Source organism: Erythranthe guttata, chromosome 7 (assembly GCF_056151865.1).
Source record: "Erythranthe guttata isolate IM_541 chromosome 7, IM_541, whole genome shotgun sequence".
Lineage (NCBI taxonomy): Eukaryota > Viridiplantae > Streptophyta > Magnoliopsida > Lamiales > Phrymaceae > Erythranthe > Erythranthe guttata.
The window spans coordinates 15,149,735-15,165,581 of record NC_142539.1 but is presented as its reverse complement, the minus strand read 5'-3'; the positions used below and the strand labels follow the sequence as shown (position 1 = coordinate 15,165,581).

General features: G+C 37.2%; 1 protein-coding gene and 1 long non-coding RNA gene across 2 annotated transcripts; both read left to right on the top strand.

The window, feature by feature from the left end:
• The first annotated feature begins 10,990 nt into the window (after positions 1-10,990).
• On the top strand, positions 10,991-11,948 carry LOC148769806 (uncharacterized). The gene is made up of 2 exons (XR_016032325.1): positions 10,991-11,144; positions 11,789-11,948. It is a non-coding gene; the product is annotated as an uncharacterized LOC148769806 (long non-coding RNA).
• Positions 11,949-12,511: 563 nt separating this feature from the next.
• On the top strand, positions 12,512-14,149 carry LOC148769805 (uncharacterized). The gene is made up of 4 exons (XM_088821058.1): positions 12,512-13,068; positions 13,157-13,243; positions 13,333-13,518; positions 13,598-14,149. The coding sequence occupies exons 1-4, from the start codon at positions 12,730-12,732 to the stop codon at positions 13,754-13,756; spliced, it is 771 nt and encodes a 256-aa protein (XP_088677184.1). The 5' UTR covers positions 12,512-12,729; the 3' UTR covers positions 13,757-14,149.
• Positions 14,150-15,847: the final 1,698 nt, after the last annotated feature.

The following is a 15,847-nucleotide window of genomic DNA, read 5'->3' as shown; positions in this document are numbered from 1 at the left end:
TGTTCCTATAGGCTGCAAGTGGATCTATAAGAAGAAAATTGGAGTGGATGGAAAGGTGTCGACCTATAAAGCTAGATTGGTAGCAAAAGGATACACTCAAAGGCAAGGCGTTGACTATGAGGAAACCTTTTCACCAGTCGCGATGCTGAAGTCCATTAGGATTTTGCTGGCCATAGCTGCGTGGTATGACTACGAGATATGGCAAATGGATGTGAAGACCGCTTTCCTTAATGGAGATATTGAGGAAGAAATTTACATGGCGCAGCCGGAAGGCTTCATATCTTCTGGAAGTGAGCAAAAGGTTTGCAAGCTCCAGCGATCCATTTATGGATTGAAACAAGCATCCCGTAGTTGGAACATTAGGTTCGACTCAACTATCAAAGAGTTTGATTTTGAGAAGAATCCGGAGGAACCTTGTGTATACAAGAAGGTTAGTGGGAGGGCAGTGATATTTTTAGTGCTTTACGTTGACGACATTCTACTCATTGGGAATGATGTAGGAATGTTGCAGCAAACGAAAGCATGGTTGTCCACACGTTTCTCAATGAAGGATTTGGGAGAAGCATCTTACGTATTAGGAATACGCATCTATAGAGATAGAGCAAGAAAGATGCTTGGTTTATCCCAAAGCCTGTACATAGACACCGTTATGAAACGGTTTAGCATGGAAGAATCCAAGAAAGGATTCTTGCCAATGTCCCATGGGGTTCGTCTCTCGAAATCTATGTGTCCCCAAACACCTAGTGAAATCGAGGAGATGAAAAGGACGCCTTATGCTTCTGCAATAGGAAGCATAATGTATGGCATGCTATGTACGAGACCCGATATTGCGTATGCTGTGAGTGTCACAAGCAGATATCAGTCTAACCCCGGCCCGGCTCACTGGAAAGCCGTGAAAGATATCCTCAAGTACTTGCGAAGAACTAAGGATATATTTTTGGTCTATGGGGGTGCCGAGTTGAAATTAGAGGGTTTCACTGACTCTAGTTTTCAATCGGACGTGGACGACTCAAAGTCGAATTCTGGATTTATATTCACGCTTAATGGTGGTGCCGTGTGTTGGAAGAGTTCCAAGCAAAGCACGACGGCTGATTCCACTACCGAAGCGGAATACATTGCAGCATCCGAAGCTGCAAAAGAAGGGACTTGGATAAGGAAATTCATCCAAGAGTTGGGTGTCATTCCTGATGCTAGTGATCCAGTACCGTTGTACTGTGATAACACCGGAGCCGTGGCGCAAGCTAAGGAGCCACGATCTCATCAGAAGTCGAAGCATATTCTGAGGAAGTATCATGTGATCCGAGAGATCATTGATAGAGGTGAAGTTAAGGTAGAACGAGTCACCTCGGAAGAGAACGTTGCAGACCCCCTCACGAAGCCTTTACCAAGATCGGTCCATGAGAAACATCGAGAGTCGATGGGATTGCGGTTTATGGGTAGTTGGCTTTAGGTCAAGTGGGAGATTGTTAGAGTAGGTGACCAACAAGCCAACATGTGGCTGTGGTCTTTCGTATTTATTATTGTAATAAACGAACCGTTATTCGTATTAATGATAAAACACATTGGCATTCTATATCTTTGTCCCTTTGTCACAAGCATAGATATAGTCCTTACAGTTATTACAAGTACTAGTAATTGATCGTTAGGATCGTGAGATATTTACTTAAGTATTATAACTGTTAAACGTGTTCCTAGTCGAAGGGTTACGCCACTAATGAGGATATCGGCCTTTCCCATTAAGACTAGCACTTAGTGCATGTGTACTGCATCTCATCAGTAAACGGTATTGTGATATCGGCATGCATAAGTGGGTGCTCGTAAGTTGACGAGTTCACTGAACTCCCTCACCCTAGAAATCTCTAAGTGGTTCCCAATAATCGAGTAGAGATATCTATGGTATAGTTGTACACCATTAGTCCTTATGACCTAGACATCACCGTGACTTCACTAGAGGACCAGCTGTATCGTGACCTGTCCCTGAGTTCCACCGAGGACCATCCCAAGGGCCAGTGTTCGTGCAGTCCGAAATCTAGTGGGAGGTCTGTGCATTGTAGTCGGGGATTCGATCGCTAGAATAGTCTTGGATGTCCTGTGTGTTCTGAAAGTTTGTAATCATTCTAAGTCTCTGGCCAGATCTGACTAAGTGATGATTAGAGAATTCGATTCTCTAAGTCATGCACGTGACGATTACAACACTTAGAACGATCGCACCGTCATCGAACATATAAAGAGGTCTCGATGAACCAATGCCTCTAGTTCGATCGGGACATATGCATCGAAGGGACCGTACTGTACGTTAACTATATCTGAAGGTTCTTGCAGGCACTTCATTTGTATCTAGGGAATCATGACGCGTAGTTGCTAGACGCCAATCTTGATTCGTTGGGTGATTAAGGTGAAACGAGCTTCATCTTAATCGTAACTCGAAGGGGACGAGTTTTGACCACAAAGGGTTGTGGGCCCACGGCTAGCTTACACCTGAACCATCGAGGGTCACACTGCTCGTGCACATGAGATCTTTGAATAAACGGTCAGAGATAAAATAGTTTATCTTTGCATAATTGGAAGTCAATACGATTGAGTCCAACATTCGTAATTTGGAATTATGAATGAGAATAAGAAAAGGAAAAGAATAGGCGAACGTGTTAGTGAACTTTCTAAATCGGGAAGTTTCCAAATTTAGAAAGTCCACTGAACTAGGGTTTCCACTTTTGGAAAGTTGGAAAATAAGAGATGGCACTCGTAATGACGAGGAAGTTATAATGATTCCGAAAATGCAATCGTTGGAATTTTTCGGTCATTGAATTGAGAGAGACGAGCAAGTAAAGGAACTAACGAGCTTAAGCTGTTGGGCCCAGTCCAACTTAAGCCCGCTAGGGTTTTATGCAAGGGACTATAAATACATGATTTATAGGCCTTGCACATAGACACAACAAACCCTAACCCTAGCCGCTCAACCTCTCTCTCTCTCGGCCCCCTCTCTCCTCGGCCACCGCGCCGCCGTCGCCGGAGCTCCACCGGAATCGGCCATTCATTGGCCGATTGGTTCGGTATTATTGTTCCTTCTCTTTTTCTTCCGTTTTATTCTAACTACTTCGTGTCTAGTGCCACGTTTTAGTAGATCGAAGTATACGAGGTGAAATCCGAGAGGAGGAAGACTGTAGATCGAAGAATCGAGGAGCAACGCACGAGCCGAAGCCGCACGCTGCCCCACGCGCCGCCCCGGAAGTCCGCGCGTGAAGCTCACGCGCCGCCGTGGTCAATCCGCCGCTGCTGCCGCTGCACTCCATTGCTGCCCCGATTGTACGGATTGGTTTCCGTAGCAATCACGACGTGCTAAACGCTCCTACCTCACGCTTCAAGAGGTAAACACGCGAAACCCTAGTTTCGATTCGATTATGTTTAAACTATTATTTCATGTTTGTTTCGTATGATTTTATGTGATTATGTGTAATCGATTAAATCATTGTAAGCATGTTATTTGGTTTAAACGCGAGCATGTTAGTTGATTTAAATTCGATTGAATTTATTAGCATGTATGTTGTCTTTGATTTCGCTGGAAGCGCAAAGGTACGCGATTAATTGATTTAATTTGTCGGGCATGTACTTGTGTGTTTTAAAGTCGTTTAAATCGCATAAAATTTTTGTTTTCCGCTGCGTATGCGTGCCCGAAACCCAACACACCTATCTTTATTTTTTTTGTTGTGTCTTCTAGTTTATCTCACCTATTCTTGAGTTATGTCGTCTAGAGTCTTCGTCAAGAAAAAAAAAATCGAATTTTTGCTTTTATTTCAAGTTCTTTTCAGCCCCAAGATAGGGTTTGGTTTGTCCGTGTCAAAAAAAAAAAAAAATTTCGAAATTTATCTTTTATTTGTAGTTTTTAGAGCCCAAGTTAGGTTTTGTTAGTGTCGTTAAAAATAAAAAAGAAAAAAAAAATTGCTTTGATCATGTCCGAGAAGGCCGGTTATAAAGAAGAAAGAATTCAACAACGTAGGATGTCGCCAATGGATAAACGCTTCCAGGAACTCCAAGATCGGATGGAAGGAATTGTTACCCAACTAAAGGAACTAAACAAAGATCAACATGTTCGAGGGTCATACCTACGACGTGATGTTCACCAACCGGTTCTACCTCATCGTGATAAGGAGGTTTATGGTGATGGAAGATATGGTGTGACTGCTGTACCAAGAGATGTTTATTTGCGGCGAGGGGCTCAGTTCGATCGACCAAGACGAGGTCATTCCGATTATTACGAGCGAGAGTTAGATGATTATCCTAGATCAAGTAAGTACTCAGTTCATTCATCCTATGCTACTGAATTAAAAGAAAGGAGATCGCCGAGTCGAAAATCACGGTGGAGCTCTTCATCAAACCGAGATAGGGAATCAATACCGAGAGAGGCGACGTTCGATCCTCCATATGAGACTAAAGAAAGAGGTTATTATTCTTCTCAATCTCGTTCAATTCATGATACTAAATGTTTTTGGTGTTTGGGTTTTGGTCATGTCGCTTCAGATTGTTTGGATAAGCCATTCATGAAATTGCGGTCGAACTACGAGGAATTGAAGAGAAAGGGTGATTCTTTATCGCCACTTGAAAAGGAAGGTACTCGTCAACGTTTTGAGAATGAGAACAGTCAAGCGAATTTGGGAATTGCTGATCCAATCGTTGAGGAAGAGGTTAATGAGAGTTCAGATCTCGAGTCCAATGGGGAAGAAAATAGCAAACCCGCCCCACCAATGGAAGAAAATGAAGGTTTGGATTCGAGGGCGAATCCTTTTGAAGAGGTGGAGAATGATATGATCCAGCCATGCAATGAAGTTAACGCTGAACTAACCGAAGTGCAAACTCCCATTGTGCATTATGAAGAGAATGGATGATTCTTTATTGCCACTTGAAAAGGAAGATACTCGTCAAGATTTTGAGAAAGAAAACACTCGAACTGATTTGGGAGTTATTGATGCGCTAGTTGAGGAAGAAGTAAGAGAGACTGTTGAGGTCGAGTCCAAGGAAGAAGAAAATTGCAAACCTGCGCCACCGCTTAAAGAAGAAATTGAAGGTTCGGATTCGAGGACGAATCCTTTTGAAGAGGTGGAGAATGATATGAGCCAGCCATGCATCGAAATTAATGCCGAGCTAAGCAAAGTGCAAACTCTCAGTGTGAATGTTGATGAGATGACGGTGCCTAGAGAGATGCTTCATCCATTCTCTATACAGAGGTTGGACGCATTGGGACTTCGAGCTACAAAATATCCATGTTCCTACACATTTCAATGGCTGCAAGATTGTGTGTTCTGCGATGTGGTGCAGAGATGTGTGAGTTTGCTACCGAACAGAGAGATCGATTATGAGATCGATTTTGTTTATACTCCATTTGATATTTGTCCGGATTCGAGGACGAATCATTTTAAAGAGGGGGAGAATGATACGATCCGCACAAGCTCCAAGACAAAGAATTGGAAGAAGAGAAAGCGAGTGAGATTAATGGAGCCGTTCGTTATGGGATTGAAGAATAAAGGCTTGAATCAGGCCTTTGAAGAGTCCGTGGTTTGGAATTGGAAGAAAAGAAAGAGAAGAAGTGTTGGACAAGTCGAATTCCATGCATCCGAGATTCTCGCCTATTCTGGCAGAGTTTACCATTCGAGTTATAACTCTCGCATCCGAAGTCCAATTGAGCTAATTCAAAATGATTCGGAAAGCTAACTGAAAGATCTACAACTTTCATGTTTTGAGAAAAGAGATATTCGAAGTGGAACAGTGTCGAAATTGAGCTTTAATTGCATGCACGTGCACAGCCCAATGTCGCGAGTTAAGAAGGGTGATCGAGAAGTCGACTTGAAGATCAAGTTATTTAATTTATTTATGCACGTTTTTAATTTAGTATTTATTATGTTTTTATTATTTTAGAGTCTTTTATGGTTAGGATTTGCTTATTTACAAGTTTCCTTATTATAGTATAGGTAGGAGTCATTTTCCTTGTGAAAAAAAGGAGTCTTTTTAGACCTTATAAATAGGTTGCCAATTTGGCTTATTTTATAGGACGAATTTTGATGATTTAATTGAGAATATTCTCTTTGGTTCTTTAAGAACTCTTCGAACATATCGGTTCGATCTTTCACAATCGATTGTGGCGTCTTCACATACCAAGGTTCTTGCCTCTTTATAGGCAACGGGTCGCGGTTCCACCCCTTTGAATCTTTGTTTTTGGATGTTTCGATCTTGCTTCCGCGTAGGGTATTAGGGTCTCATAACAAGTTCTACGGGGTTCGTATCATTGGCACATGAAGATTGAAGATGCATCAAAAACTGAAACTATATATTTACCTGGAAATAAGATTTTCAGTAAAATGAAAGTAAGATTGAGTGGTCATGATGGGGAAGAGGGGCACATGAAGGACTAACTCGTAAATTTGTGTGTCTGAGTTAGTAATGCACGTGCCTTGCTTCTCCATCTAGATCAACACTCATCTTCCCAAAAGCCGCAAAATGCAAGATATCTGATAAGATCTTGAATTTCTTCTGAGTGAATTTGCTTGGCAATATATATTCTCTGTTTTCGTCAGCTATTTATAACATGAATGCCAAAATGGAGACTGTTAATTTCCAACAATAGACTCTTAAGTTATACGAAGAATGCTTTACGAATACTTTACGAATACTTTACTCCTTCGACTCTAAACTCACCGGTACGTATTTTGCAAGATAAATAAAGAAATAATGTATTTGAAAAGGCATATTTCTCAAGGGTGCATGATAAGTAAATGCAAAAATATTAGTTGAAGTGGGGTGAGTCTTGATCAAGATTTTGTTTGGTTGTAAAACAATGACGAAATCTCGAGTAGTCCTACTATATTTATCTACGAAAAGAAAACGAAGCGTAATTATTTTTTCACGTAAACTCTCAAGGTAAGTGAAACATTGTACATAACAATTAGTTAGTTATGTACAGCTTTTGTAAACAAGAAAAAAAAAGTTACAAATATATCTGTAGTGAGGTCCTAAATGCATCTTGATTTAATTTATTTAGTTTAATTGGAAATGAAGGGTTGAGATGTTAATTAGTGTTGTATGAGTTATATATAGGAATACACTGGACCATTAGGAAAATAAAAAATTAGAAGTACAAAAAAAAAGCAAAATGAGAGACTCTTGTGATATAGCTCTCCTAGTTTACTCAAATCGCAATTGAGAAGGACGATACAAAAATTTTATGCGATATAATGTGCTATGCTCAAGTCTTTTCAAACGTTTTTCTTTTCTTGTCCACCATCGATAATCAATAAAAAGAAATATAAAAAAAATCGATGATCGATCAGATCGATCATTGGTTGCCACAGAACATGCATCTCTAACCAAGAACTATAATAATTCTTATATAAGTCCGTGTTGGAAAAGACATACAGAAGCTCAAAAGGGCATTTTCTTCGTCAAGAAATAACAATAGATTTAATCTGAATATATACTGCATTAACTAAGCTGATGATTTTATTTAGTTAATTACCTACGGGAAATTTATCAAACATTCGATACACAATCCTCGACTTGAAACGTGTTGAAAAGACGAAAAGTTATGCATGTCCTTGGCAAGGCTGAAATTTGTGGGGCAAAAAAGCACAAAAATTACGTTGCTCGGGATTTCTTAACTTTTGGAACAAATTTGTTCTTTTGCATTTGCTCTTGTTTTTTTCTTTCTTTCAATGTGATGATTATATTACATTTGCAGATGCTTCCAAGGGGACCTTAATGATGGAACAAATAATCCCTCTTATTTCATTTAAAGATTATATATAGTACAAAAAATATTTTCAAATCCTAAGTTATATAATCCTTAAATTCAATGATTTTATTCCTGCAACAATATTGTTACATATGATTACTTCATCAGCATGTGTAGATGGTGATTGCATAATTAACAATCACTTGTACTGTGAAAGCAATATATCATATATGAGTAGACGCAGTGGCGAATCCATGATTTTTCGCAAGGGTGTGGGAAAACGAAAAAAAATCGTACGAATTGTCAAAATTTATTGGCTAAAAAAATCTAGTTTTACTCATTCTCAAATTTCATTTTCTAAGTAGCCCTAACTTTACTTAATCTCAAATTTCATTTTTGTCGTTAGTTCTTCACATTTTCACCATGAATTTTTTCAAAATATTTTGAGAAAATAACGGTGAAAACTGTTAAAACATTGTATAAACTAAAAGTAAATTCGAAAATATTCTGGGAGAATAATTATGAAAAATATTTAGAGAATGATAAAAAGTAAAAGTCTTTTCTATATTGTGTTACTTTTATGAATTGTAAAAACTAAAACTATTTAGAGTTAACTGCAAAAAATCCCCTAAACTTTGGACGTTTTTGCACTTTATCCCCTGAACGGAAAAAAGTTGCACGGGCATACCTCAACTTACTAAATTGTAGCACCGAAACCAAAATTGTCCATTTTTAGCCTAATTGTTCCCGGAATTACACACGTACAACTCCCACGTGTAAATGGAGGGGCAAATTCGCCACCTCACAGGATTTTGGAAAAAAAAGAAAAGAAAAAAAGAAAAAGAAAAAAGAAAACCCACAACCCCATCTCCCAAACACCACTACCACCACCATCTCTGCTCCGCCATCCTCTTCATCTTCTCCAACCAACAGCCCACCTTCCAATTAAGCTTTAAGCTTTTTTCTTTCATTATTCTTCAAGCTCAAAACTTGGGCGAAGACCCACCAAAAATCAGCCAGATGCTGTTGTAGGGAAAATCAGACCCAATGGAAAATATTGACGGAGTGAGATTAATGACCACTTTGAGAAGCATGGGCGCGGAACGACGGCGTTGATTTCGGTTAGGTCGCCGCTCTATTCGTTGTGGATGAAGGGGGTTGGAAATTAGGGGGCGGCTTCCGGCTTGTGAATTTTGTTTGGCCGTAGTCGGCAGCCGCAACTCCGACGATTTTTCTGCTTGAATTTCGTTGCAAAGTGGTAACAAAGGGCTGGGAAAACGAAATTCGTTTGAGGTGGAACACAAGGCTGCAATTCACAAACGAGGTCGGGCGGCGGAGGTCGCGGTGACAATGGCTGAGAAAAAGGAAAAATGAGGTGGGGCGGTGACCAAAAAAGTTGGGAGAAATAGACTACGCCGGAGTGGAGGTGGCGGCGGAGGTGGTGGAGATGGGGGTGGTTGGGTAGAGAGAAGAAGATCACTTTTTCTTTTTTCTTTTTAGTTTTCTGATTTTATAATTATTTGTATTTATATATATATATGTAATATATAATATATATATATATATATATATTTGTATATTGTTTTGTTAAAAATGAACTAAAATTTATTGGAATAAAATAAAATAACGTTAAAAAAGTTTCTGAAATATTACAAAATTTTTAAATACATAGCGAGAAATCATATGATAATTAAAAAAAAACGATTTGAATATTATATCCACTTTTTTCCTTTTTCTTTTTAAGATTTGTTAATATTAATGAAAAAAAGAAAGAAAAATAGATGTAAGAGGAAAAGACCAATTTACCCAGCTTAAAATCATGTGCTTCTCACGTGTTATGCCTTCCGGCCATTTATTTGCCAAAAATGGACAATTTCAGCTTCGGTGCTACAATTTATTAAGTTGAGGTATGCTCGTGCAACTTTTTTCCGTTCAGGGGGTAAAGTGCAAAAACGTCCAAAGTTTAGGGGATTTTTTGCAGTTAACCCAACTATTTATTAAAAGTATTTTGGGACAATAATGGCGAAAAAATATATAAAGAATGATTAATAGTAAAATTTTCTCTATATTTAGTTATTTCTCAATCGCACCCCTATATTTTTTGGAATATGAATAAGGGCACAAGGAACTTCGGAATATGAATTACGATACAAGGAACTGGAAAAAAAATTAAATATGAATAACAACAAAAATTAAATATAAATAAGGTTCTCAATCGTCCCCTATATTTGTTGGAATATGAATAAGGGTACAAGGAACTTCGGAATATGAATAAAGGTTAAATACAATTTACACCCTATACTATGACTATTGTCGCATTTACCTTCTGAACTATGAAATGCGACAAAATGGCCCCTGCTGTAAGCATTTGTTAGTCTTTCCATCCAAATTGATATTTTTGTGACAATTTTACCCTTCCATTAGAATATAAGAAAAAACCAAGTAAATGAAATAAGTTCTATTATTTCAAAAAAACGACAAAATAGTTAAAGAAAAATAAAAGTACTTTATTAGAAATTTCAAAAAAAATATAAAATACATAAAAATTTTATTATTTTAATTCTTGATCTGGAAATTTAAAATTATTTATTTCATCCTCATAATATATTTTTTTAATTTCTTTTTCCGCAAAACTAATATTTTTCAATGAAAAATTTCATAATATTTTATTATATTTAAACTTTTTTGAAAATGAGAAGAAGAAAGGAAAAGGGGGATATAATTTCTTACTCTCGGATTAAATGTCTCGAAAAAATGGCCTGAAAATGTCTTTTTCTATATGATAAAGCAAGGGTAAAAATGTACTTACATTGTACAAACTAATGGTGTAAAAATTCTGGTCTACCAGAGGGGCGATTTTGTCGCATTTCATAGTTCAGGGGGGTAAATGCGACAGTTGTCAAAGTACAGGGGTGCATATTGTATTTAATCCTATGAATAACGGTACAAGAAATTGAAAACAAAATTAAATATGAATAACAACAAAAATAAATATGAATAAGGGTACAAGGAACTGAGAAAAAATTAAAGCAATTAAAACTGGAAAAAAATATTAAATATGAATAAGGGTACAGGAGAAAAAATTAAAGGGCAAAATACAGTTTGCACCCCTGTACTATCACCACTGTCGCATTTACCCCCCTGTACTATCAAATGCGACAAAACACCCCTTCACCTTAACAGTCAACTCTCACATATTTAACGATGTTAGTTTCTATTGTGTAATTATATTTTTACCCTTCCTTTTATTTGATAGAAGTAGCCCTTTTTAGACTTTGTAATTTGGGGAAAAAAATATCAAACACGTTCAGCAAAACACATTGGAAGAAACTTTCCCCTCTTCCCCTATCATTCATCTTCTCCCCTGCGATTCAACACATCATAGACGTCTTTGAAGAAATTTGAAGAAAACTTGGTGTAAACAAAGGTAAGTTCTGAAATTTTCGCTTAATTTGGGGTTGAGATTTTTTGGGGGTTTTATCCCACGCGGAATTTGGGTTTTATCCCACGCGGAATTTGGGTTTAGATCTTCAAGAATTGGGTTACAACCCTACTTTCACAGAATTATCAATACAAAATTTACGGTTTTGAATTAGTATTTATCAATACAAAACCCACGAGTGAAGGATTTCGGGAGTTTCGGAATTTTTTGAAATTCAGTTTTTTTCCCAATATTGTTAATAATTTTGGAGGAAATAATATTTAAACACGTTGATAGAAAATCAACCATGTTTATTAATTGCATTAGTTCAATGAACCTATCACATCAAAGATTGATTTATATTTTGTGTAGAAAAGTTTGGCGCAAAATACATACTGAGATTTGCCCTTTTAATTAATATCTTTTATTTATTTGTCCAATAAAACGAGTTGAATAATTCATACACGACTTGAAAATATTACCAAGTCTACGATGTTAAAACTTAAATTATTTGAAAAGGGTTTTGAAGAGATGGTTTCTATACTCTGTAGAATTTGGGGATTTTTGGGTCTTAGGGGTTTTCAGAATTTTGGAAAGTTTTTGGATTTTAGCTACTGTAATTCACCTATTTTTTTCATGTTTTTATACAGGTTCAAATGCCAGATACGTTTTTTACCTTTAGAATTAATCATGGAGGGAGGTTTGAAAGTTATTTTGATTATGTTGGGGGAATGGTTTCAGTTGTGCCGAATATTGATCCCGATTTAATGTCGTATTTTGAGCTGCTAGATATGGTTAAAGAACTTGGATATCCCATATCTTCTGTGTTATGGTATAAATTGCCTAATGAGAATGCCATTGCATTACTTGAGACTGATCATGATGTTCTGAAAATGTTCAAGCTGTTTGTTGAAAAAAATGTGCTTGAAATTGATATGTTTATACAAGATATTGATATAGATATGTCCTTGGGAGATATTACCTCACCCCTAGAGCTTGGTAATGACTTGGGGGCTGAAGGTGCTATGCATTTAGAGAGTGACACAGACAACAGTGATCCTAATTATGCATTAAGCACTGATAGTGACACTGAATCTGAAGCACTGTCTGATTTTGAGTTTTTCGCCGAAGGTGACACACTAAGTGATAGTTGTAGCCCTTTAGGCAATGATGAAGATGATATCCACCAAATGAATGAAGTATCACATGTTCAGCATGCATTTCATACTGAAGAGAGAGACATACAAAGTGATCCAGAGTTTTTGACAGAGCCAAGTGAATCTGATGAGGAGTTCAGTGAGAAATTTCCAGAATTTAATGAAAAAAATGAACTAAAAGATCCTATTCTTAAGGTGGGTCTTGTGTTTGCTGATTCCACAATTTATAGGAAATTTGTCCTAGAATTCAAGAGAAACTGAATGAAATTAAACATAAGGCACTTGATTTTGAGTGTTTTCTTGCTGCAGAGGGATTGTGGGAAGTCACTTTGGGAAACAAATCTTGGGCTGTGAACTTGAAAAATCACACTTGCACTTGTAGAGAGTGGAATCTCACTGGGATTCCTTGTGTGCATGCAACTTGTACACTTCTAATGCAACAAAAGATGCCAGAAGATTATGTAAGCCATTATTATTCTGTTGAAATGTACAAGAAGGCTTATAGTTACATAATTCAACCTGTGCCAGACCATTCACAATGGGAATCGGGGGCTCCAAATGAAACCCAACTAATCTTGCCACCTGTCTTTAAGAAACAACCTGGTAGACCTAAGAAGCTGAGGAGAAAGGGGAAAGATGAGATCAATGTGGATGGAAAGGTAACAAGGAGGGGCATAACTCAAACTTGTTCAAATTGCGGAGATTCAACACATAATGTAAGGAAGTGTAAGAGGCCACCTAGTGATAATCCAAAACCAAAAAGAACAAAAAAGGTTATCTTTTTTTTTTTTAATATTCAATTGCTATTATTTTTCCTTTTTTGCATTAATTGATCAGAATTTTTTTATTTTTTATTTGTAGGTAAAATCGGCTCCAACTAAACCTGGAAGGACAACTCATGAAGGCAATGTTCAACCAAATTCAACTGCACCAATCATTCTAAATCAGGTACCAATTTTAGAGCTTCATATTTGAACTTTCTACTTTTGCATCGTAACTGTATTAGTCATAACGAAGTTTCTACTTTTGCATTATAGGTAACACAGACTTCTCAAGGTTTTACAGCTGCTGTTGGAGTTTCAACCCAAGTATCTTCAACTGGTGCAACAAACTCTAATAAGAATGGAGCTCGAGGGACTGTAAAAAGAGGTAGAGGTAGGAAGAGTGCAATGCTTGGAGCGGGAAATTGGAATGGTGTGAGAAATTTTAGACCTCCTACGCAGGTTATTTAATACTCTTCAAATTTCTTAATTTTGGTATACTTGAAAGCATGCAAAGTATTCATTAATTTTTTTTATTAAGGTTCCACTACCAAGGCATGAAGAAAGATCAGTTCCTGGAGATGAAATACCAGTCCAACAACACACCAGATTGAACACAAGATTTGGGACTGTGTTGTTCTCGAGTCAACCTACTCCTATCAACAATTTCACTTTTACTACTGATGATGGGAATCATTGAAAAGCTTGCGTAGCTTTATTTTCAGATGATTTTGAAGGTTTTTGGTGATATATTTGATGGTTTGTAATTATATTTTGATAATTTGGATGTTCGTTTTGGTACTTTTTATTTGGGATGATTCGGCATTAAAAATTGGTACTTTTGCTAGTTTTGACACTGTTGATGATTTTGAACTTTGATTTGGATAATTTCACTTTTACTATTATGATGGGAATCATTGAAGCTTGTGTAGCTTTATTCAGATGGTTTTGTAGGTTTTTATTGATATATTTAATGGTACTTTTGATATTTTTGGGATGAATTTACAGGATATGTCATTTACATATATAATCTACTTTTACATACAAATAGCTCTTTTTTTTGTTTCATTGCAAATCTGCATTTCAACTTCCAGGATTTTTTATTTGCATAGATAATCTACATTACATACAGATAGCTATTTTTCTTGTTTGAGCCTTGTCCTAACCAACTTAATAGAAACAGGAAAAATGCCAATATGACAACTATTTTGAGAATTCTAAATTTCTTCTTGTAGTTGGATGCTCCACGTTCTAATATTTTGAGTTTTTCTTCCATGCCTTGCATCTTCATCATCATTTCAGTGTTGGTGCTGGTCAAATTGAGAGCTACCTCATGGAGTTTCTCATTGTTCAACTTCAGTGTTTCATTGACAGCCTCTAGCATGTTGATTTTCTCTTTTTTTGTATCCAAAAATCTTTGAAATCCTTGCCCAATCTCCAACCCTTTTTCACATATTTCAGGCTCAATCCACTGCAGAAACTTGCATCCGTTGGGCTTCTATTTTCGTACACGAGAAAATAAGTAAATGTTAAGTACAAACTAAAAATAATTTTTGCACTATAATATGAAGAACTTACATCCCAATTAGCACATCCTGCAAATTTCCGACACGGATTATTGACAGTCCAAGATGTTCGAACCGCGGCGCTCCGATTGCATCGACAAGTGGTTCCTGAAAAATATGACATGTAGTGTTTGGACCTAAAACACGAATTTTGAGAATTTGAACTTCCGGAAGACATTTTTAAACCGATTAATTATGAATTTAAAAAAAATTAATTTCTTGAATATAATTTTTTTCAGAAATCTGAGGTGAAAAAAAGGGGTTGGAAATGAAAATTAGGAAGAAATTGGAAAGGAATTGAGTACAAATGAGTGAAGAATGATGCACCCCTTTTATACACAATTAGAGGGGTGTATTGGTCAGAATTTTTCCAACGGCTAGTTCAATAGCCAGTCAACATTTGAAAGGGACGGATTTTGTAACGGAGATGGACGGCAGGGGGTGTTTTGTCGCATTTGATAGTACAGGGGGGTAAATGCGACAGTGGTGATAGTACAGGGGTGCAAACTGTATTTTGCCCAAAATCAAATGAACAATGTAGTCCATGAGTCGAACCGAGGACCTCTATGGAGGAGGTAGAGCACTCTACCACTTCGACCACAACCTAGATCCTTCAATTTTGTGAATGAAAAAAAACAGGCAAATAAATCCTAAAAACTTATCATTAAGAGGGTTATCAGCTTAAAAACACAAGTTATAGAAGGCTAGGGTTATGAGCTAGAAACAACTCCCCTTCTCTTCGTTTCTTCACCCACACCAGAAAATTATTCGTTTCTTTTCTCATCTTCACAGCAGAAAACGTGACTCTCTCCCATCGTCCGCCGCTGCCACCGCCGTGCCTCCGCGCCGCCACTGCCGCCATCACCTAGCAAATTTGAAGAAATCCCTACAACGAAAGCTAAGATATTCTGCAAAATTAGTGCGATATTGAATTTGTAGCTGTAGTAGTACTGTTGTTTTTTGGCATTTACTTGGCTTGGTGATTTTGATTTTTTTTCTCGATAATGATATTTGGCTTGGTGGGAATTTTCTGTCATTATCGAAATGGAACTCTTTTGTTGTGAAGCTACTCTAAAGTTGCAATTCTTTGCAGATTGTTTTCCATTTTATTTTCCATTTTACCTTATCTTTGTTAGTGAATGGCTATTTGAAGAAGACTATTACGCAGACAACGAGAAGAAAATTTTTTAAAGAAATTTTTTTAATGGGACTTTGTGTTTTTCATG

What these genes read in the sequence shown, in the direction of transcription:
- LOC148769805 (XM_088821058.1), top strand. Translation starts at nt 12,730, where the DNA reads ATGCAACAAAAGATGCCAGAAGATTATGTAAGCCATTATTATTCTGTT. An exon ending in AACCAAAAAGAACAAAAAAG is followed by an intron (nt 13,069 to 13,156) that starts GTTATCTTTTTT and finishes TTTTATTTGTAG; the next exon opens with GTAAAATCGGCTCCAACTAA. An exon ending in ATTTTAGACCTCCTACGCAG is followed by an intron (nt 13,519 to 13,597) that starts GTTATTTAATAC and finishes TTTTTTATTAAG; the next exon opens with GTTCCACTACCAAGGCATGA.